Raw genomic sequence first — 25293 nt, forward strand, 5'->3', positions numbered from 1 at the left:
TTTGTACTTGCTTGGTTGTGTGTGCATGTGTGTGTGTGTGTGTGTGTGTGAGTGGTCAAGTTACACCTAATAGCGATAAAACCTGGATTTATAATTACCTGATCAATCATTGTTATTATTGTTGTTGTTCAAAGAATTGAGCCATATTATCATTAAAAATTTTAACCTTTACATACGGATACAATTCATGCAATCAACCAAACATTAACAACTTATAGCGATAAACAAAGTACACAATATCATTCTTTCTGTTCAAATCCTTTCATCTCAATGAAAATCGTTAAATAGATAAAAGAAAAGATAGAAATTAAAATAGGAGTCTCAATATTAACACATTAAATGCGTGTATGTGTCTTTGAAACGAAGTGTATGTACAGATGTCTATACAATTCTTTTTATACCCATTTTATTTTTTTTTTTTTGGCCAGTTCTTACACAGTCATTATAGTTGCCACTCATGCATTGTCATGCTAAAAATTATACATATTTCAAGTTCATCTTAATTGTATCACAGGGCATAAGAAGTGTAATGAAATCCATTTTACAGACTTTACCCAAAACTGTCAAGTTTAGCTGTCAATATCAATCCAAATCCGTGTTTTTGTTAAATCAACATGAATGATAAACCAAATGTAATATGTTCCCAATGAAAACTCTTAAATTAAGGAATAAAAAACATACACTTAAACATAAGAAAAAAGAATGGACATCTCAATAAACTGTAAACTGTATATGCAAGTGAAGTGAAACAAAAACTCACGGTAATTGTTAGATAACAACTAATTACATTTTAGTATATACTCGGTAAGTTTCGAGAAAAAAATGAAAATGTTCAATTGCATCGATAATTTTGCAAGCTACTGTGTTTTACCATTCTTATGTATATTTAAAAACATATAACGGTACTTTTATCATCCAGTTAACAAAATTGTCAAAGTACATAAATGATAGAGATTGTTGCCATTGAGTCGGGATACGTCATTCTGCCTAATTACATTGATGAAAGGGTTGAGGCGCAGATATTTGTAAGTCAAGATACGTTCTTTTGGCATACTGAAGTGGCTTCGCGGGAGAATGCTTACGCGCCGTAAGTCAGGATACGTTCTTTTGCCTAATTGATATGTTGCCGCGTGAGGATTCTCGCACAATGTAAGTGAGGATACGCTCTTTTGGCAAACTAGAATTACTCATCAGCACATTGCTGTGATTCGGTAAAGTGCTGTATCTATTCTAAATATGGCAATTACTCTAAAACGGGAAGTCCTATTTTACTGAAATTTTCCCGAGATATTCTTTATTAATGCCTAAGAAACTTCGCTGCTTCAAAAGTGTTTTACTCGTATGACGGAAAAATGGGAACCAACTGAATTTTCAAACTCGTTTTTCTCAGAACATGATATTCTGAGTTACGTTGTTTTGCCTTATTACGGCCGATATGTTAAGGGTAATATTATTCCCCTTGCCTTCTGAAAGAGAGAATTCCAATGTTCTTTTGTTATCCGAGAAAGGTGAAAATATGTTGAATTTTCTATATATTATTCCCCTTGCCTTCTGAAAGAGACAATTCCAGTGTTCTTTTGTTATCCGAGAAAGGTGAAAATATGTTGAATTCATTTTATACTTTCTTCATATCGTTGTACACATGTGACATCACAAGCTTTAGTAGTCTTTTCATCCAGCTATGACTGCGAAGAAACTTCAAAAATTCATTACTTTTGAACGGATTGTCAGATTTTCCTCAAACTCTCACTGATGTGTTCTACTAATATTGCTGCATTCACTCAACCCACATGTCTATAAAGGTGAGCTTGTCATTTAAAGCTATGGTATGGAAAAGAAGATTAAATGACTTCAATGAACTCTAATAACTTTACTACAAGGATAACTAAAGCTCTCTCCTCTCCACATTTTATATAGTATCTAACATTTTTTTCTACTACCTTCACAGGCTGTTTTATTTCAAATGTTTCTCTCTGAGAGATATATCCCTTTAACTTTTCAACATCAGTACTGCATATCGTCACTGGGGCGACAAGACCTCGTATCTACAAAATGTCAAATGTTCAGGAGAGCCAAAAGACGTGGCGGCCAAAGCACTGTGGCGAATGCAATATCCTTTCCTTTGACATGCCGTGGTGGCTTCATCTTTGGAGTAAGACAGTTGGGATTTTGACAGGACATCACTTTATTGACCATTAATTAAAAAAAGTCATTTTCACCAAAATTGCAGATCAATACAAGGTCTTGTCACCCCAGCGACGATATAAACCTTCAAAAAACAAACAAACCCGACAACAATGTTCAACAAAACACCATGAAGATGACACAAAGTAACCAATTTTTCCTCATCATTTCAAATCATGAAACTCTTCTTACTCTGAACATTAAAAAAAATATGACAACTTATAGTCAAATCCTAACTTTACTTTCAACAGAAGCGGAGAAGCAGCATTTTGAGGCGATCAGTTCAGGAAGGCAAGATGCAGTCAAGTATGCAAGAGCTTAAATATTCCAACAACAAAAAATGGTCAATTCAAAACGCCATAGTGATATGAAGGTGTGAATTTTCTTCAATTTGTCTCCCTCTACAAACAAAATTTGTGAGATCTCAACTGCTGATCTGTGATTTAACAAACATCAAAAAAGGAACCATGCAGTGGATGCCAGGTTTGAGTCCCGTGGTTCCTTTTTTTTTTCTCGGTATGTTAAATTGTTCAATTCCAGATAAGGTAAGGTTGTATGAATCCTCTTTTTTCCTCACAAATAGGAATGGCCCTATCAAAGGCAAACAGTCAGCAGGTATAAGGTGTACATGCAAAGTGCATTTTTGCCATGATAGCATTTTAAAATATAAGTTGCCATAACATTTTATCTAAGTTTTCTTGGCTCTGTCTGCTACTCCAGATAAGAATGATGTGATGATAGCACTCATCTGTTTAGTTGTACTCTAGAACAAAGAAACAACCTTCTGTTGAGCTGAGGTGGATGCATCTTTGTCTGACAGATATCCTGTGAGCAAGATTCAACGCCTTCTCATCACATTTCTCTTCTTCATTTACATCTAATCGCACTTCCAGACACACTGAGAAATTGTATAATATTCATGCAATGTATGGATATCGGACTCATTAAGAGATATGAGACCATTCAGGCACAACGTACCATTACTGTATGAACTGTTATTTTCGCGAGGGTTTAATTTTTGTGAATTTCGCGAATCACAATTGGATCACAAATTCAACAACACGCGAAAATGTCTATAACCTACTCATTCGCGAAAATACCTGTACATGACAATAACAGCATCCATATATACGATAATTTAAATGGTAGCACTAGACCGTGTGCACTGTCGTGTTTCCTGAGAAGCTCATGAATATGTATGAGTCTCTCCCTTGCGCAACACAAACTTTGTACTTCTTTTGCATATATTGTGTCTTTGCGTTGTGTTGGATTCATTGGGTAGCTCACGAAAAAGCCCCTCCTGCTTATAAATATCCATCTCTGAACATGCTCATATCCACAGTTCATATGAATATATCGTATCAATATGGCCATGCAGACACATAAATATGTCTCATATCCATTCATTGTACATGTATCCAAATGTCATACTGTATTTTAAAGCTGTTATATTTTTGTGTACAGATATTTTCGCGAATGAGAAGGTCAGAGACACTTTTTGTGCGATGTTGTTTTTGGAAATTGACACCAACAGTATCGTAAATGCACTATCAGCTTAGCGCAACGCGATATTTTCGCGTGTTGTTAAATTCCCGATCTGACTGTGATTCACAAAATTAACGACATTCATATGAAAATTCAGCCCTTGCAAAAATAACCTCTTAACAGTATGAAAGGGTCTCACTTATGGTACACATTGTTCGCTACGCATAGTCCAGAAGCCTAGACAAGAGGACAAAAAAAAAGAAAAAAAACGTACCTTCGTTTGTCTATCCTGAAGCATTCTTAAGTTCCACCCACCCCCCCCCCCCCCCCCCCCGGCAACTACCTGATAAGATTATGATGCTTTCATGCAACAAGGGTCTCTGTTTCTCAGCGACTACAAAAATATGTTTGCAGTGATTGCTGATTTGATCTACTATGGCAACCAGGATCATGTTCTCGCATGAATGTATATCCTCTCACGTCATGCGAGACAAAGCAAACACTGAAAATGTCACCACTTGGACTATACTGCAGAATGCTCCCCTGTGAGCAACCTTCACGGGGGCGAGAGGCTGAAACAAGACTAGCTCTGACTGATTACATTTATAATTAAAATCCTGTGATTTTTCTTTTTAATCATGAGAAAGAATGAACTCATTGAAATAATGATCTCATCTTCATTAACCCAATGAGGATGAGCTGATTTCGTTACAACACGCACATGTTCCCATAGACACTTGCCCAAGTATACTTGGGACTCGTCCTCAATGGGTTATAACAGTCAATCTGGTCTACAATAGAGTACCTACAGAGCAACAGTGCAAAGATTCAAGCGCAAGTGCAAGGATTGAATTTAGAAAGACACTGACAGATCTTTTTGTTTTCTTTTTTATGAATGTATTACTGAAATAGATTGTTAATCTAAAGCTAGAATCGGTGTGATGAACGTGTAATATAATTTCTCTGCATAATGACTTCAGGAGAAACATACTTAGAAGTGTCAATATAGCTTGTAATCCACAGACACAAGCCTTGAAAACAGACACTGAACATTTACATTTATGATTGTGCAATCAAGAGAAGAACTTCTTGGCAGTTCTGGCAGCTTAGCTCTTCGACACTTACAAGGGTACCATGGTATACTTGTTGTGCATTCCCATCCTGGAATATAACCTGAGTGTATAGACATCACCTTGCTACTGTAATGGTTAACCTGTTACATGTCATCACACAAGGAAGTGGAACAACTTAGTAAAAACCCTCTGACATTCACGATACCTTCTTGAAAGACAAAAAAAAAAAATACCATAAAATGAATGATAAATCTATATCTAACCCAAGACTGCAGCAGTCCTGGTTGAATTCACTGTAATAAAGTCTTGAATTAAGACTTGCATCTTTCCACCTGAGAGAGAATACACTGTGGGTGCCATTTCTAGAAAAAAAAAATATTCACAGCGTTCACACCTTAAAATGATTGCAGTTTCCGTGGCAATGGGCAGACAATACCAAATTGATTATCAGGGTTTCACAAACAAAGCTAAGGTAACTTCTGCAATAAAATGAACATCACAAAAACTTGCAGACCATCTAGTGTCTCTTTGTTGAATAGAACAGTCAAAAGAAAAATACCTTCCTGTTGTTATTGCTGTCAAAAATCTACTGACAGAGATCGAGATGGTTCAGACAAAGTCTGGAAACAAGACTAAGGGCACAGCTCATCAAAACTTTTTTGTTGTTGCTACATCCAGCAATGAGGACTGACTGCCAATGTGGCTAATGTTTGATCATCCTCAGAAGTGGCAGTATGAATCCACAGACCGCATCATTCCTGTCTGGTCAATAGACGGAAAGGCCCCATCACAACATTCTGCCCGTAGTACCTCGAAATGCGCGGCGAATGCATCAACTTGAGATTCGGCGTTGTGCTAAAAAATCCGATATCACAGTGTACGTCAGGGGGGCAAGACTTGCAGGAAATGATCCTCGTATGTTCAGTGTTTTGCAGGCTACCAAAAGACGTATAGCGTATCCACACCACCTCAACATCCGCTTCTCCTACCTATGAATGCTGTGAAAAATGAGACCCTCTGAACGGGCCGAGACCACTGACACATGACAGACTCCCAAAACGTACTCTGTGCACGAGTTTAAATCTTTCCCAGGAGTTCCTGGGAGTTCCTCCTTTGATAGACTGCTACCTAACATGTGATTATACCAAATGAGAACAAAGTGAAAGAAAAAATAGAACAAAAAAAGAAACAACTGAAGAATAACCATGCAGGACAAAAGGAATGCACACAGAAACAGGGAAGAAAAGGAAATAAAGGATTCTGGCTTTGTCATGTAACTGCAAGGCCCTCCTCTCTGCTCCCATGTCACGGTTGAAAGTACAAAGCTTTTCAGAGACCATGATTGGGGAAAAAGCCAGAAGATGGGGGGGGGGGGGGAGAGAAGAGTCCCGTTAAATACAAGTTAATCACATGCACGATTTCACAGTTGGTGTGGGAAATACAATGAAATCTCTAGTGAGCACAATACTCAAATGAAATTTCCAATTAGTGTTGATACCCACTGCAGGCTCATAATGAGAGCTAGGGCGAAAATAGATTGAGAAATTTACAACAAGAGTGTTAATTTACTATTCTGATACTTTAAAAAAAAGGGGAGGGGGGGGGGGCTATTAAGAGATTTCTGTTCAAGTGGGAGAGCAGGGAGCCAGCAGTCCCATCACACAAGGCACAGGGTGTAGAGAGAGAGTGCGTTTGTAAATTTTCATTCCCATAGGCAGAAGGTCTGGAAATATGATACGGTATTCAGTGACAGAGGTTGCATGCATCTTTATTGAATATTTCTATAATTTATCAAAATTTGGATTTTTGCCATTTTTTTTAAAAATCCAATTGCAGTTTGTATAATTCCACATGGAAAAATCAATTGATTCAGCAACCATTTCGGGAGAGTCTGATTATTTCTAATCAAAAGATATACCAGTGAAGAATAAAACATTAATTTTCATGCCTTTCCAGACACAGCTTAGGGAATGCAATATCAACACCAAGGGCATATGACACTGTATGAGCAAGAACAAAGGCAATCATCACACAATATAGACAAAATTTCACATGTAATTCTCCTGACAGACAACCCTAAATAATGGGTTGAGCAGTCAAGCGTCTTACTACAGAGGTTGGGTCTGTTTTTGCAGAGGTCACAAGCGGTTAATGCACATTACAGGCGTGGCCTTTGTCTAGTGTAAGGGGCATGTTCGTGGTTAAAGTAGAGCGCATGTATATCAATCACATTTTGATCCCAAATCTCTCATCAACAAACTGATCGGTAAAAGGAGACAAAGGACACAACATACTATGAAAGTATTGAAGAGTTTGTTTGCAAAAACCGATAAGTCCATATTTGTCAAATGGAGATATTTGCGATTAAAGGTCAAGAAAAATAAGGAGAATAATAAGAAAATTTTTGCTTCTTTTGACCATAACTTCAAAAATATACCCTTATATGTAGTGACCTATATATCATTTAAAAGGTATTATTTCGTACTTTATGACAGAAACCGTACTTCAAAATCTTCAAAAATGGACTTATCGGTTTTTGCAAACAAACTCTTCTATTTTTCCAAATAGATTTGATCAGATCATAGCATTTTTTTTCTTATTTCTCTTACAAATGGCAATGATGATGGAACTGTTATATAGAAGACGGCACACTTGGGATACATTCCACAAATGAAGAAACGAGAAGACCAACAAAATCTTGCCAGTCTTGGATCAAATTATAAAACGGAAAATCCAATTTGAATTGAATTTCATAGATCATACAACTCACAGAAATGTTCAATAAAATCATGTAGATTATTAAAGGGAATGATTGGAGTATCACGACTAGAATCGCTTAATTTCATGATGCTTTCTTATGTGGCATCTCACCAGATACAACTCACAGACAAACTTAATCCATACATTTGGATCATCATCCAATCATCAAGACAAAGGGGTGTCAAGTTTATTTCTACATGTATGTAAAATAACACAATTATCTACCGGTATATTACAAGAAATGGTACAGAAAGATATAGAAAGAGCAAGACATAAAGGAACAAGAAAGGGTCCTAGAAAAAAAAGAAGGAAAATCTACTTTCTTGGGACCATATGGGAAGCGTATCATGCTTGAATGCCTCTTTTTTAGAACTGGGTGGTTACGGGGAGGAGAAGTAAGCCCAAGCCTTTTATATACTCCTGAACTTGGCTTACATTCTGATTTCACAGAGGTTGACCATTTCAGAATAATTCCTCCCCCCCCCCTCCCTTTCCCCATCTCCTGATGCAAATATATTTGCCAGGTTTTCCCTTTGGACTGTGAATGGAAGGGGAGATGGCAAGAATAGAAAAGAGATTTTCCTTTCTTTTTCTTTTCTTTTTTCTTGAACTTCATTCTGATAATTGGGAAAGTGAAGCAGCACAAAAGGTTCATTTGTGCATTGTGAGGAAGAATTCGAACAAAAACGACGCTCCAGCTGGCGTTTCGTTTTTCGATGTCATTTCCACCGGTTTCTCTAAAAGCGTGACTTTGATAATGTCTCTTCAGTATGGTCACAGCTGCTGCCTCTGGTTATGCCTAAAGTTTGGTAGCTACTGTTTGCCAGGAACCACACAAATACTCAATTGTAGAGCTCTGTGAACGCCCTGAATTACTCAAGAGTTGATCTGTTTGATATCTATATCAAATTTGCATTACATAACAAAGTGTGATTAACGATCACGGTGATTATAATCATTATAAAACTTGTTGCTTTATACACACTTTATCCTTATTCTGTAATGACTCATTTTCCATAATTAGTCAAAACCAAACTTTCAACTCCAGTGTATAAATGTAGAAATACTTACTTGGACCTACAGTTAGACAATTTGCTTTTATTGAACGAAGGTCCAATTTATTTCTTGTGCCCTGCAGTATACAGACAGTTCCTCTTAACTGGTAATTCATTTTTCTTTTCTTTTCTTTTCAATTTGTAAATTCAGTTTCATCGTAAGGTGTTATCTTGGTATGTTTTCCTTTGAGAAATAAGAAAATAAATGGTATGGAATTAAACACAAAGGTACGTTGCTTTTAGTTATCAAATTATAATGTAAATAAAATTACATTGTACAGTACAATGCCATGGAACACTGGATCTGCAACTGTTTGCATTCTGTATAGTACATTCATTCATTTTTAATGAAATAAAATGAAATGAAATTAGACTAAAAAATTTGTTAAGATGCGTCTTCCAGTGATGGTATGAATTTCGAATGAATAGAGGACTAGACTCCTTTAAGGTCTGACATTAAAAGAAGTCAAACCGACTCTACGGGTAGCTGCAATAATTATATTTAATTCTTCAATTTCTAGATCATACGTCATTTACATTCAGCCATGAAAAAAGAGAGAGAAAAAAAACATATCTGTATATTATATATCTATATTCTTCTTATTTTAGGTTGATCTGGCACAGTGTATGATCATTCAGATAGCGACCTGTTTTTTTTTTTCTTGCTTCTTTATTGCCATCTGGTAAAATTCAGTTAAATTTCTGAGTATTTGAGTGAGGCATTTTGTGGTTGTGAGATATTTAACCTCTTGAATTCTAGCAAGGCGACACTAAACACATGCCACATATAGTAGTAGTACAAAGTATAGAATATTTGTTAACGGAAAAAGAATTGAACACACAGAAAGAGATACAATGCATTGACTATAAGGACCTCTAGAGCTCCTTCCCCACACCCCGAAAATGTACTTCGAGAGGAAAAACAATGATACAAATTTCAATAATTTGCTCTTCAGACAATAGTGCTCAAGGAAATGAAGACACAAATGAAATGACAATCAACTTTAATACACACCATTCAATTCAATTAGGAAACAAGAAATCAGTCCCCGCCTGATCCCATATACCACATTCCATGCCGACTTGCACAAGAAAACACCCCCCCCCCCTCACAAATTACGAGACAAACCTCCTCTTCAGGTAATTACGATGTAATGAGTTTATGAAACATTTCCTCAGTGCGCCCTCGTCAAACTTGACCCATTTTGAAGCCATTCATCAATGCCTATATACAGTTTCCATAAAGGCCTGCCATTCAGCTTGTAATCCTTCAATGACTGCTTTGATGAATTCATAGTACAACTTCCATGAACGTTGTTCACTATGCACACACACACAAACAAACAAACACACACACACATACAAAAACGCTCTCTCTCACACACACACACACACACACACACACACACACACACACACATACACACAATACTCTAGAGATTCTTCTACAGGAAATACAGAATCACCAAGCAAGTGGACTCAGAGTGGGCAAACAAGAAGTCCAGTCTTCCAATTGTCAGTATTAACACTGCTTGACCACAGAACTTCCAGGGTATTATCTTCGTCTCTATCATATTCAAAGAAAAAAAAAAAGAAGGTCGTCCGCCTCTCACAGTAATCAATCACAGTAGAAATGGACCACTTCCCATTCTTGAGTTATGCCTGGGGGCATTGACAATGGCTTGATGGCGATGGTTACAAATGATGGTAATATCTTCATAAACAGACTCCTGCTAATATCAAATTTTTTGCTCTCAACTTGATGACCCTCTTGTACTTCAGAGGGAAACTATTCCACACTGAAAACAACTTAATAGAGCAAACAACAATTGAATTGGTTCACTCAATTCTTTTTAAAGTCTGAAACACATTTTTCAGGAAGTTTTTATCCTTCCTGTGAGACCATTTTACAGCCACGTAAAGTTAAATAGCTGTATTGACTTCATTAAGTGACAGTGGTAAAGTTGTTAAGAAGGGGGAAGGAAGAAAGAAAATGATTTTCAATACTTAGTAGATGACGTAATGGGTTGACTTAATAGTTTTTCTTATTGAGCGCATCTGTAGTCATTTGAACAAGATGGCAATGACAATTTAATGATAAAATTAATAACAATAATAACAATGATGTTGACAATGACGATTATAATACTGATAATAATAATAGCAATATTATTATCATTACAACTGTTGTCATTGCTATCATTATTATCATTATTATTGTTATCATTAGTACTGTTACTATTAGTGTTATTATTATAACAATAATGCTGCTAATGATAATGTCAATACCAACAAAAAACAATATCTTGAAAATAAGCAGCTAAACCTCACAAAGAAATCTTTCCAGTAGACACTAACCAAACTAATGTCTCTACATACATGGTCACTGGGATATACACTTTTTCTAAAGTTTTCATTTTGGCAACTGACTACCGAAAGGTGAAACTCACATCATCATTTAAAAATCTATCTTGTCTCCAATGACAGTCATATTCCCAAACAAGGAAGCGGAACCGAGACGGAGTGAAGAGACTGGGACTGTCATTATAAGACAGCCCTGATATAATAACACGTTTCCTCACAGAAACAGGTCATGTTCCCATGGCGACGGCCTGGCGGTAGAAAAACAAGGTGATGCAGCTTCAGCCTCCCACCGTGCCTGGTTTAGAGCAATTGGGCCTTTCCCCCCTTGTTTTTGAGATCTAGCTTAAGATGGGGATCCCTCCTGTAATCCTTGCAAAAATTTGGGTTTCTACCGCATAGTGGACTCCCCTTTATTTTTCTCTCTCCCTAAATTTCTCGCTCTGTTTATGTCTTTACCTTTCTTAATCACCATCAACCCTTTGCCCTTTCTTTCCTTCTCTCTCTCTCTCTCTCTCTCTCTCTGTCCTCTTGTCTATGATCAGTTGCATTGTATAGATGAGTCACTATATAAATTGGAAGTTCTAAGGAGACACAATCGGGATCAGGAACTTTAGATTTGTGATGTGAATTAATGCTCAGACAATGCAGCCTCCCAGTTTGGACAATAGAAACAGCTGTCTCATGCATGATTGTGCAGAACACCATTTTTCGCCTACTCTCTAAAAAAAATCGAGTGAAAATTTTCACTCTAAAAAGAGTGAATACAAAAAAGAGTGAATTTCGAGTGAAATTGGAGTGAATTTTGAGTGAAAATACTCATTTCCACTCATTTTGGAGTGACGTCAGGGATCACTCGAAGATTTTGGAGTGATCCCTGACGTCACCCCAAAATGAGTGAAAATGAGCATTTTCACTCAAAATTCACTCCAATTTCACTCGAAATTCACCCTTTTTTGTATTCACTCTTTTTAGAGTGAAAATTTTCACTCGATTTTTTTTAGAGAGTACTTAGTGTCACCTTTATAAACATATTAAGACTACATTACAGAATTAAGACAAAAACAAATGACCATGAATGAAGACTTTAGATAAGGAAGGCAAGAATGGGAACTGCGCAGTGGAAGTGTAGAGGAAATTCACATAATATGTTGTAACAAGGTGGCTCAATTTCAGAAGCAGGCGATAAAACTGCTGACTGAGCTGTACATGATAATAAAAAATCATTTAGGTGCACGAAACAAACAAAAACAAAAACAAAGCAAAACACTCCAGTATAGTAAACACTTTGAAAATTACATTGTCATACCAGTACTGGAAATTCATTGAAGGTACTGTTTACCATTGGGAGCAGTGATTTACAAAGTGTTTGAGATATCACATTTGACGCATATGTGTAGGTCAGTCGTATCACAGAACATCCAGCCATACAAAATTTGGCAATAAAGCCTAAGATATAGGGAGATATTACTATTTTTCTCAATAAACCATAAATGTTTATAGTCTATTATGGTTTAGTCTAGAAACATATCTATTATAACTATTATTCACATTTTGTATATTCAACAATACTTAACATTGATTATATTGATTCAAATTTTTGCATTGGTTGTTTCTATCCTTAACACACATTTTAGAACTATTTGAAGCACTAAAGTTTGGTTTTGGTTTCATCTGCAAATGGCAAATAATGTCTTCAAACAGTGCCATTAAACATGTGGCTCACTTTCAAAGGTGATGACCAAAATCTCTATGCAAACAAATGTAAACATTCAAGCAAAAGGGACATTCTGGGGAGATCTTATACAAGGTCCGTGCCTTTAAGTGGCCCAAGGAGTAAGAATAACAAACCATATATGGAGGAAAATGACATATGATTCTCCAAGCATTTAAAGATCTAAAGGGATGGTATTGTTTTGGTCGAGATGGAGGATTCAGATTTCTAGCTTGTTGTGAGATAAGTAGAAATCATTTATGATATACTGAAGAGCATACAATTCTAAGAGGCATTCAAATTTTATTTCATGACAATCAGTTTGTGATATCACTGAAATATTCAAAACAAACAAACAGTCAAGCGTTGTGCTTATTATTGGCAATCGTACTGTATGCAAATTATTAACATGTTACTCATGTAATTGTACTACAGATGTATTGTATATTTGATGAAAATGATGAAAATTGTTGAAAGTATACTACCAGTATTTTGTACTTTGTTAATGAAATTGCAGAAAGTTGATGTATTTGAAAAAATGGCATACAGAGAATAAATAAATCAAATCATATCAAAATAAAGTGGTTGTAATAAAAGTTGGATCCACATTTTATTAGGATGTCTCTGTTTTTGGATATCTCTTTAATGTCAAATCAAGTCATAGATCTCTCAAAATACAGTCTTCATACTCCAATAAAAAGATATGTCAAAGGCTTTGGGGTGAATTCACAACTACTCTTTTTTTGTTTTGTTTCCATCGATAAAACCTATCAGTTTACCTGTGAAGATTGTATTGTGTTTTGACTCAATGTTTAAACACTATATACACAAAACATATTCTTTGTTGCCTTAAGTATAATATCCTAATTCTACATTCATAGTATGGTACCGGAGGTTTGTTTGCAAGTTACATGATTGAAAATTAGACTCTCTCCAGGGATTAATTGTGATCTTGAAGAGTTTCAATCACTTTATTGACCTCCCTCGATACATCTCCTTAGGTCCCTGATTAGGCTCATTCTGGAGACAGAAATAGAGTTTGGCATTACGTCGAGGAGGGTCAATCATGCTTGAGATGGACGGCAAACATGTTTTGCTGGCAAATCAAAAACTTGTATCTTTAATGCTTACTTCCAGCGACAGGTGACCCCTGCACTTTTGAAATTACTAGACTTTTAAAAAACGGGAAAGACAAAAAAAAAGGAGTATTTTGCAAGACTTGCAGCCATTGCATCCAACGACCTTAACTGTCTATTCATGACAGACACACGCGGTACAAACGCCTGATGTGACAATCTTCAACAGAAAGGCTTTCTAGATCCTTGCTTTTTCTATTCTACTTTGTGTGTGTTTGGTGTGTGTTTGGTTTGTTTGTTTGTTTGTTTGTTTGTTTGTTTGTTTTTTGTTTCACATGAGTGGGATGCATTAAGACAGCAATGACATCATACTGACATAGATTATATCAATCAAAATAAAATGAAATAATTTTTACAAATATTGGTCAGATGTAAAAAGGGAAGATAAAAATAAGAGAGCTCTAGACAGACAAACAGACATACAAAGTGAGAGACAGAAAGACAGAGAGAGAGAGAGGGGGAGGAGAAAGGGAGAGAGAGAGAGCAAGTTCTGTTATAAAAAGTGGGAAAGTATGCAATGTTTCAATCTGACTAATAATTTGAACTCTCTATCTCTCTCTCTGCTTTTACATACTTTTTTAAGGGTGGGGAAGGGGAAAGAGAGAGAAGATGAAGAAAATCTTACTCCATGCCTATTGAGGACAATAATTCTGAAGATGACGAAGAATAATGGAGTGCGTGTTTACACAAACGGATGCTCGGAGGTGAACCTGCCGAGGAAAAACTTGCGTGATGAGAATTGGCATTGAGGGTTTCTCAAGAAACCAATTGAGGATGTATATATTGCGTGTTTATGGGTCCGAAACTCTCTTCCAATTACGCCGCTGTGATCACGTGACCAGCGCCATCGCATTCGGCTAAATAATGACTTCCAGTGAGACAAACAGTGCGATATTGATGTTAATCGAGTGTGGCATTTTTTCGGGAGGGCTGCTGGCTGCACTGCCATGCAAAGCCTAGCTCTGGATAGCCAAGTAAACATGAAGGATTAAACAAAGAGAAAAAAAAAATCCAGATATCTGTACAAAAACAGGAACTTGAATCTGCACTAATTATAGACAGTTTTGATTTCCGATTCTAAAAGGAAACCTCTCGTACTTTCTATTGATTCAGGGCTCTTGCCATATATCCCAATATTCAAAAAAAGTATTTTCTATACCCATAGGGCTCATCAATGAGTAATCTCAGTGATACTTTCAGAATTCAATCAAGTTACAGAGCAATGCTAATATGAGTAATGGTTGTGATGAATAGATTTCTTCCATATTTGTAAACTTTCATAATGGAAAAAAAAAATATCTTCCATATATGGCTTTGGTTTCACAGTGTACATGTATATAGCCTGGGTTGAATAATGGTTCAATATCATACATTACGTGTTCCTCTGAGATATATGTTGTAAATAAATACTACCACTTTTTCCCTTTAAATTGATTCTACAATTATTTTCCAGTTGTTCCAAGGTGGAAATTAACTAAGTCATGACATGGATGTAACAGTGTAAATATGAGATAATGTTCTAACACATGAACAATGTGAAACATGATTTCTAAGAAAGTGCTACCCTCTGGTTGAATTTCCTCCTATCCCCAAGCTGGCTGTTTCTTGTTACTTTGCAAGAAAAAACATACTCCTTTACATTATTTACCTAAAGCACACAGTGTAGTATTCAATCACAGCCAAATAGCTTTATGCCAACAAGAATCGAAAGAAAAATAACAGAATTTGAAAATTTCAATTTTCTTCACTGTTTTTAAAGCTGAGTGACTACTGAATTTGGTTTGGAATTGTGTAATTTGATGTCAACTACAAGAGTAAAAATAGACACAAATTGGCAAACATTTAATCCACTGAAGACGCATCCCGACAATACTCGTGCAGGTGTCTATGGAAAATGCATGCATGTTATAACAAAATTAGTCTGTCCTCAATGGGTTAAAAAATCACAGCTGCATCATCCTACATATATTATTCTGCATGATTACACGTAGGAAAGTCATTTATCGAATCATTCTGAAGTGACGTCTCCTCTGGAAAGTGTTGTCAAACTACAGCATGGAAAATGAGAAATCTGAAGAAAGACACACTAAGGTTACTTGCATTACCCTACACTTGGCACTCATTCAAACGCAGAGTACATGCCCTTATAGGCTAAAAAAGCTTTTCTCACCCACTTGTGACGGAATTGTGACTTGCCGGTATGCAAACAGACAAGTTCATAAAGATGAACCATTCATCTGAATGCCAATACGATGTCTCACTCTTATTGGGCATGGCATTTGCCTCCACTGATTAAATGGCCATATTGTGATTTGATATGCTCTGTTGCTATCCCCTCCTGAAGAAATCAATCAAGATAAGACTACACATGTATGGAGAAGTTGATTGAAAAACAGGTCATGCACCATACTTAACCCGTTCCATACTGAATTCTGAAATCCCCATAGACTTAATACACAGACCACCAGGTTCTGGTATGGAACGGGTTAAGTATACTTGAAAGTAAGTTCATCGGCAAAGAGAGCAAGAACAATTTCTTTCCAGTGATACCTCAATTGTTTCATCACAATGATTCTTCTGGAAGTTTTGAGTAGAAATACCCCATTTTTCCCTGTCTTTTTTTTTCTTCTTTTCTTTCAGCAGCTTTTATTGCAAATGTCTAACCTTAACAAGAGTGTAGTTAGTTAATTCGTTTTGCAATCAAACTTTTCAATATATTTCGGCACTGTCTCAAGACTTTGAAGCTTGAATACTTTGAAGCACCATGTAAATCTGTCAATTCTGCAGAACAATCACACACACTTTAATTATGTTACCATCCCTTAGAGTTCAAAGAATACATTTCGTCCTTTGGGGTACAAAGAATACAAGCCAAAGTGATTTGTATGGGGTGGGAGTGGGAGTCACTACATCTTGTCCACTACGGATTGTACATCAATATATAGGTCAAATGAAAGCTATTGTTATTGGGGGGGGGGGGGATACAAGACTCAATACTTCACAGCATCTAAACATCTCACATCATTAAACAAATATAAAATATGATGTCCAATGTTTGCATTTCTGTTTTTCACACATATTCTCCACCTTGTAGAGAAAGCTCAAAGTCTGACCACTGTTCACATTCATTTAACATGATACTTCACCCTTGAAGTCTCTCTTGATTCAAGTGTGAAATGGGCATACCACAATGATAGGGCAGTAATAAGGGTAGTGCCCTCACATCACATCATATAGACAAATCATATTATCACAATTTCTCTTTATAGCAGAAACCACACTACAGCATTTTTGTGACAAGTCTTCAAATTTCCTTCCTCTAACTCATTCCGCACACCACGATTGCTTGATCACAAAATGTAGGTAATAAGAGTAACTTTGAACAAAAGTATATATGGCAAATGGATTATACTTGTTTGTGACTGCCTAACTCAAATTCCATAACAAGTCACAGAATAGGATTTTCTAAAATGGACCAAAATTTGTCATTTGGGTTGATCGACTCACATCTTCAAACACTTTTCCTACCTGGGAGGGTAAGTATTTTGTCAACAAATTGTCAAAATTTGACATTTCAAAATAAAACCAAAATTGAGATATTAGCAATTTTAACGGACCATATTTTTTTTTTTTGGACAGGTGCTGCTTTCCCTGTGAAATAGAATGTGTTTTCAATTATATTTCTGCACAGCATGCCTGAGTAACCCCAGCTTTTAGATCCTCTATTCCATTTTTTTTTTCTATGAAACCGCACTTTCGAACTCGCTATTATTCTAATCACTTCATGAATGGGTTAGGATGTTTTGCTTTTACTAAGTTATCATTTTTTTTTAAATTTTAGAGCTTACTCTTTTAAACTATGCAGGAAAGTGGAAATTCATTTTGGCCTACTCCTTGAGTGGGGATTTTGAGCTAGGCAGTCACACTAGTGGCACAAGGAGCATATCGTCACTGAGGTGACAAGATGTTGTATCTGCAATTTTGGTGACAATGACTCTTTTGGATTAATGGTGAGATAATCAGTTAAGTGATGTCTTGTCCAAATCCTAGATGTCTTACCCCCAAAATGAAGCCATCACGGCATGTCAAAGGAATGTCTATCCCATTGGATACAGTGCTTTGGCTGCCAAGTTTTTTTGCTCTCCGGAACATTTGACATTTTGTTGATACGAGGTCTTGTCGCCCCAGCGACGATATATGGGTGGATGAAAATAACTTAGTAACTTTTAAATATTTTGTATGATTCATCTGAAAGGAGACTCACCTTCTTGCTTTCTGGTTGGGTCTTCTTTTGAACTTTGGTCCTTTCTCTCACAGACAGAGCACGAGTCTTTCCTTGTAATTCCTCTTTATTCCCCGCTGAGAAGCGCTTGAAGAAGCTGCGGCGGAACTTGACACGTGTGCCCGGCGAGTCTGGCGGCACAGCCTGATCTGCCTCGGGCTCATCGTCGGCGTCGGCGTTCGTCGTGCTCGTCGGTGGGGAAGACTGTCTCCGGACCAGTTTCTTCTTCGGGTGGCGCGACAGTGGCTGCTTTCCGTGAGGCGAGCTCGGCGCACTGTACGTGGTGTTGTCCACCTGGAAACATTCGTGGTGCGAGAGTGTCGGCGAGGAGTGTGTTGAGCTCAAGCAGGGGTCTCCCCCATCCTCCTCATCGTCGTTGGCGATAATCGTCGACGTCGGGTCGTAAGAGTCAAAGAAGTCCTGTCGTGCATGGTTGGAATTATTTTTATGTTCCACGCTGCCTTCAAACATGGTATCGCGGGGAACGATCTCGGGCCGGTCGAACGCCTCGACTTCCTGCATGGACTGATCGTCCACAGTTGCGCACTCTTGTGATATCTTAGCATCAGTGCCGGCGATGGTGGTGGCTGTGGTGGTGGTGGTGGTGGCTGCGGTGGTAGCGGTATCCTGCAAGAGCGAGAAAGTCCTCATGTCGTCGTCCTTCTCCTCGACGGAGTGGTTGTTGTTGAGACTCTCGACCATCCTGCAGGGCGGCGAGTAGTGGAGAAGACTGTCCACACCCTGCTCGGCGGCAGAACTCACGCTGGTGTTGTTGTTGAGAACCTGCCATGCCAAACAAACACACATGTAAATTAGATCAGGCCTTTACCACAGGCTAGGGTGTGACTAAGGCAGAGAGAGAGAGAGGGAGAGAGAGGAACAGACAGTAAGAGGGAAAAAGACACACATGCACATACACTCACACACATGAGCGCCTAGTTGTGAATGGTTGTGGGAGGGGTAGTGTGGGGAAGGGGTTCCACAAGGACATCAATATTTTTGTTTCAACCTCAACCTCCAGAGGGCAGTATAACAGGTCTTTCTGACACTAGAGTTTAAACTGAACAAGGGGGACCTCCTAAACCCTTTTTAATACTGAATCTTTTTCCTGGGTTACACACATTTGCAGAGCTGCCAACTTTTGTAAAAGCCTTTCAGTACTTTGATGGCTGAAAATCAGTAATTTGCACCTTTTCGGAGTGAAAATCAGTAATCCTCAATAGTGTAATAGAATATATCACAGACAATGATTTCTAAAATCAGTAATTTGCTTGTAACCTTCAGTATTCTTTTCCAATTTCAGTAGAAATTACTGAAAATCAGTACTTATTGGCAGCTCTGCATTTGGCAGATCTTTGCAAGTGTGATGGAAAATCGAGTGGTTTTACTACACTAGTTGTTTGTGGCTGTTTTGTCACCCAAATCAAAATGAATGATCAGAATATACCTTGTAACACCTTGAGTTGTGTGTAGGTCCTACATAATAAATAATAATAATAATAAGGTCTTATTTATCCAGGGTAGCCTCTTCATTGTTGCCACTGCTCTACCAGAGGGCCCTGCCATTATTATTACCCCAGCATTGCCAGGTACCCATTTATACACCTGGGTCTAGAGGGACATTGTGGGTAAAAACATCTTGTCCAAGGACGTAAGCACTGGGCGGGAATCAAACTCGTGTCCTCCGACTGGGAGTCGGGAGTCTTATCCACTATGCCACAGCGTCCCCCTACATCTATTACAAATACATTTTATGCATCTCAGATGATATTTTCTAGGCAGTGTACACACAGCATTAACCCATCGAGGACTGACTGATTTTGCTACAACATGCATTTCCCATATACACCTCCCTGAGTATTCTCGGGACTCGTCTTCAACGGATTTAAAGCTGACAGGGTAGAGAAGGTGGGGAGTGGAGATGGCATATCCAAGAAACCTGTGAATACTTGCCACTTTTCCTCAGAATATATGCAACACACTTACACAACTTACAATTTTATACCGATCTCTGAAATTAAAACAATTTGTTCGTTTTTTTCCAATATTTCCTTTATTGAAATATTCCAACAATCAAACATGGAGCATTTCATATCTACTCTTGTTAGGTATCATCATACTTTGGTATTTACATCATGCAAGCCAATTGTTATATTACAATGAACAATATCCATTGGAAGAAGAGAAAAGAAAGAGGAGGAACATGTTTGTGAAGGTTGAGAAGTTAAAAGTGCATAGTCCCGGTAGTGTAGAGGTGACTGGTGACCTTGGTATTAAGTCTATGGGGATTTCAAAATTCAGTATGGAATGGGTTAAACTGCTCCAACTTTAAATCTGAGATGAACAACCAAGTCATCTGTTGTGATCTCCATTTGTGATTCTAAACAAAAACAAAAAAAACTACATGAGAGACATTCTGTCAAAAGTAGACACATCTTTCTTTTCTTCAATATAGCTGGACCTGTCCCTTTAAGATATTGAAAATATTGTATTTATACCACCTGTCAAACATGGCTTAATTCTACACACTTGACAAGATACCCTTCACTCAATACTTGAGAAGAGTTTTCTATTCATTCACACAAGGACTTTTGCAAGGCCAATGAAGGTGATAATCCCTCGTCAATCACTGCGCTAATCGTGGCGGTCACCCTAGCAACTGGAATTGGGGCAGTCGTGCATGTGCAATGTCCACTTGCTGCAATCACGACAAAAACATACCAGCTAGCTATTCGAGAGCGGGAGATGCATTTTGTTGCATGTTTCTAGCCCCACAATATCACTTCCTTGTCCATGCTGTTTTTGTAGTTCATCAAGAGTGTAAGGGAGACACCAAATCAAAGTAATCAGCATAGATCCGGTGTCAGACGCAAGTGACGGAGCAACGATTCTTAGCCAATGATACAGTGATTACTCGTCTCATACACGTAAGACAAATGCCTTCAGAGGCCCTGTTTACTGCAAAAAGTAAATGGCTTGATATTCCAGCAGTACTGTCTGCATCAGCAAAACCCTCAAAATTACAGCAAACAAACAAAGAAAGTAAACAAAACAGTCTCCTGAAGACCACAAACTCTACCAACAAGAAACAGAAAGCATTTAGTACAGTCATCTCTGTCACTGTCCTAATCATACATATCTTTTATGGGAAAAAGAATGCTTTTTCGGGCGCTATACGTCATCCCTCACATTCCCTACACGGCAAATGTTATCTTTGTTATTCCATTGCAATAAAATGGCACATGCAGTAAAGCATACACACAAATATGTCACAGATTCAATAGAGAACACAATAATGGACTTGTTGGTATTCTATCAGCCAGGTCTTCGCTGCATATGAAGAGTTTGTTCGCAACAACCGATAAGTCCATATTTGCCAAATGGAGATATCTGCGATTAAAGGTCAAGAAAAATAAAGAGAACAATAAGAAAATTTTTGCTTCTTTTGACCATAATTTCACTTTATTTGTAGTGACAAATATATCATTTAAAAGGTATTATTTTGTACTTTATGACAGAGACCGTGCTTCAAAATCCTCAAAAATGGACTTATTGGTTTTTGCGAACAAACTCTTCATATGTACTCCATCTAGAGTTCTTCAGGCCAAGTTTCGGCACTTGATCAGTAATATCATGCAGAAAAACAAAGAAGAGAAAGTAAGCTTTCTGTTCATTATGATACCCCCCCCCCCCCCAACACTTCACAAACTCCCTCAAAGAGAAGGATCAAGTTTATGCAGTGTTAAATAGTACATTGGGAAGTCAGATTATCATTAATTTGACATGCTTCTTAAGAGGGAATGCAGGGGATCTATTTGAGGTAAAGGAAATGATTAGACTCTTTAATAGAAAGGGGGAGGAGGGAAAAGGAGGAGAGGGGGTCCATGTCGGCTCACATGATAATGGACAGTCTTAAAATCTAGAAACGGAGAATGACATGGAGAAAGAGGATGCGACGATGACCTCTTGGATGGAAGGAGCGGAAGGATGTGATGGGGGAAGAGGGAGGGCGGTCTGCCTGGAGCAGAAAGTTTCCTCCTTCTTGTCTGACAGTTGTCTATCCCAGGGGACCATTAAAAAAAAGTTTAAAAGTGTCATTAATCAGACACTGTCAGTCCGTGAAAATCAACATCTGATGCATGACAAAGAGAAAAGTCCGACCGCAGCAGGAACAATACAAAAACCCACTGAAACAAAATACTTCTGGTTAAAAATAGAGTGGCTGGTTCTAGACTTGATGATGAAACATTTTCAAGTCACAGAAAGGCTGACTCGATGAGTTTCTGGCACATAGCCAAATGTCAAATAAAAACAAACAAACAAATGAACAAACAAACAAACAAACCATATAATCATTAAACACATTGCCTTTGCAATTACACTACAAGCCTATATACAATCTATACTGCGTTATATTGAGTTGAAGAAAATGTTTAAGGAGAATGATAACTTAAGAATAAAAACTTTAAAAAAAGGTCTCATAACTTTAGAACAGATTGCCCAATTTTCCTCAAACTTTCACTGACAAACAATTGTATCAGTGTCTTATGATTCAAATGAAAAATATCCACACAAACCTAGAATCAAAGCTAACATTTAGAGCACTGCTACATTCGGTCACCGAATCTCACAACTCAACCTCTCCTCTATGATAAATTTCGCTGAGACTGTCTCAACTATGGCACGCACTGACCAAATTAAAGAAACATCAAGTAGAATATTCCTTTATGGTCCACTTCTGGCTATTGCTTGTGTGCCTGCAGACACCAGCCCCTTGGACCCAGTGGAATCATTCTGGAGCCATTCTTCTTTGATACCCCACCTTAAAGAAATCCAAAAAAGAACAAGAAAAACAATGCAGATTCCTCCAACCAAAGTTGTCATTTATTACGTAAACTTGGCTCCCAGCAGAGTTGGATTCATGGAGAGATAATTCTTGAGGATAATCCAACTTTGCTGGTGTGTGTCTCCATTCCTGAGACCAGCGTCAGGTCAATGGCAACCCAGATGGAACCATCCGAGATCCTCTTAGCCAATGGATTATCCTACTGAACATGGATTCTTTTTCCTCTACTCTGTTAACCTCCTCCTTTTCTTCCTTAACTTTCTCCTTCATCTTCTCCCACTTCTCTTTGTTTTCCTTTTCCACCAACTTCTCTTTTTCCTCATGCTTTTCTTCCACTTCTCCTCTTTTTCTTCTCTTAGTCCTTTTCATTCATCTTTTCTTCTGTTTTCCTTTTTCCTTTGCCCTTTCTTTTCCTCATGCTCTTCCTCTACTTTCTCTCTTCTTCTCTTTTTCCTTCTCCCTCCCCCCCTTTTTCTTCTCCTGCTTTTCCCTTTTCCTTTATACTCTTTTCTTCATGCTTTTTCTTCATCCTCATCTTCTTCTCCTCCTCATCTTCTTTTCTTCCTTTTAATCTCTTCCTCCTCTGCCATTTCTTTCTCTTCCTCTTCTTTCTATTGCAAGTTGTTCTTCATTTTATTCTCTTTCTCAACCTTCTCCTTCTTCTCAGTCTCCTTCTCTTCCTCCTCCTCCTCCTTCTTCTTCATCTTTTTCATTGTCATTCTCCTTCTTCTCCATCTTGCATTTGGTCTGATCTGAGAGTTTCTGCAATGAATATGCCATTCTTGAGCTACAGTCTTGGCCCGGGGGAAAGAACTTGGCCTCCTCACCAAAATCAGCTACCACTGCAACATCTTCAAGGAGAAGGTGAACTTCTGAGACTTCACAGTGCTTGGAAGACATTAATGACATCAATGACCATCTTGACACACATGCATGATTCTAGCTACCAAACACTGAACAATAACTATGGCTTGCCTGAATCATCTTGTGAGTTGGGTCTTGCACTAACAAGCCTGAAAAAAAAAAAAAAAACACCACTGAAGGAATACGATAACTAGTCATGTAACTGGCTCACATTCGATGCCCTTGCTTGCTGTTATGCCCCTGCATGGCACCGATTAATTCAGATGGCAAAATATAGCTCCATCACTTTACGCAGGGAGCTTTGGGCTTATTGGGCATCTAAGCTCATAAATCTTCACCCTGCAGGGAGGTAACCATGGCAACTGCACAGATGCAGTCTTAGCCCGGTCTACTTGTGGCGCAGGCGGCTGATGCGCTTAAGCTCCCAATCCGATGAGCAAATCTGGCTGCCAGTGGATGATCAGATGAGGAGTTGGATGCGGTTACCGTGGAACATCGCTATGTACACATCTCCCACCGAAATCCAGAGTACCAAATCAAGTCTGGATCCTCTTGTCCTATTTTCCAACTCCCAGGCAATGGGGATGAAGGGTGGAGTGGGGTTAGGATGATGCAAGGCAAAGAGTATGGCAGTATGACATAATGCCATTATGATGTTAATGGTGTCTTCACAGCACCATGTAAAACACACTTCATTCTAATCCTTGTGTCTCCACCACAAGAGAAGAACACCAAAACTTTGGAAAACTTTTTTTTTCTAAATCTTTTTCAATTTTGTTTTTCCTAAGATATGAGTACAAACAGAATGTAGCTTTCAAATTAATACAAATGTACTGAAATTACTATTTAGGCACGATAGAAATATGAAGCATGGAGGAGGTGCAGGTCGTCATTATAAATGAAGTGCAACTGACTGGAATTCATATTGTCAGGACTGTCATCTACAGTTTATTGAATGCCTTGGTCCCACAAAAAGTGCATTTTAGCACTGAGAAGTCACTGTCTCAACTTTCTATGCCTTAACAAGGTGCCAGGCCAAGTATTGACGGGTCGCTTCCTCGCCTCCCATTTGGAGCTCATTCACTTCTCATCCCCCTCGTCACCACCACTCTTCCCCCCTCTTGTCACTGCCTCTCCTCCCTTGAACCCCTCCCTTACCCCTCCATCCACATTACCAACCCTTCCTACGCCCTCTTTTCTTGTCTGGTCGGTACTCCTCATCATGGACCGACAACATGGACCCTCTGCACACTCCCACTGGCTACACCCCTTCTATCCCATCTATTGCTCCCCTCACAACCACCATCCTCCCCCCTTCTTGTTTGTACCCCCTCCTTCCAAGAGTGTTCCCCCCTTCACGCACCCATCTCCTATCTTGCTGTCCTCTCTCTGCTATGTCCTGTCTGTTGTTAGCTAGTTGAGGACGGGCTGATTTTGCTACAACACGCTTATCCCGTAGAAACCTACCTGAGTATACTCGGGAATCATCCTCAATGGGTGAACATGAAATTTCCAGTACCCACCCCACCCATA

The 25293-nt window shown here is 38.2% G+C and overlaps 1 protein-coding gene across 1 annotated transcript in view; it reads right to left on the reverse strand.

Moving 5' to 3' along the window:
* Window positions 1-25293, reverse strand: part of LOC139738656 (uncharacterized) — a 293793-nt gene that overhangs the window by 151976 nt on the left and 116524 nt on the right. Inside the window, exon 3 of the mRNA XM_071649270.1 lies at window positions 18033-18833. Within this exon, the coding sequence (XP_071505371.1) occupies window positions 18033-18833 (801 nt within the window). The remainder of the gene's footprint in view (window positions 1-18032; window positions 18834-25293) is intronic.

This window comes from Diadema antillarum, unplaced genomic scaffold (assembly GCF_040938485.1).
Source record: "Diadema antillarum isolate AM-2024a unplaced genomic scaffold, OU_Dant_1.0 seq00000763_RagTag, whole genome shotgun sequence".
NCBI lineage: Eukaryota > Metazoa > Echinodermata > Echinoidea > Diadematoida > Diadematidae > Diadema > Diadema antillarum.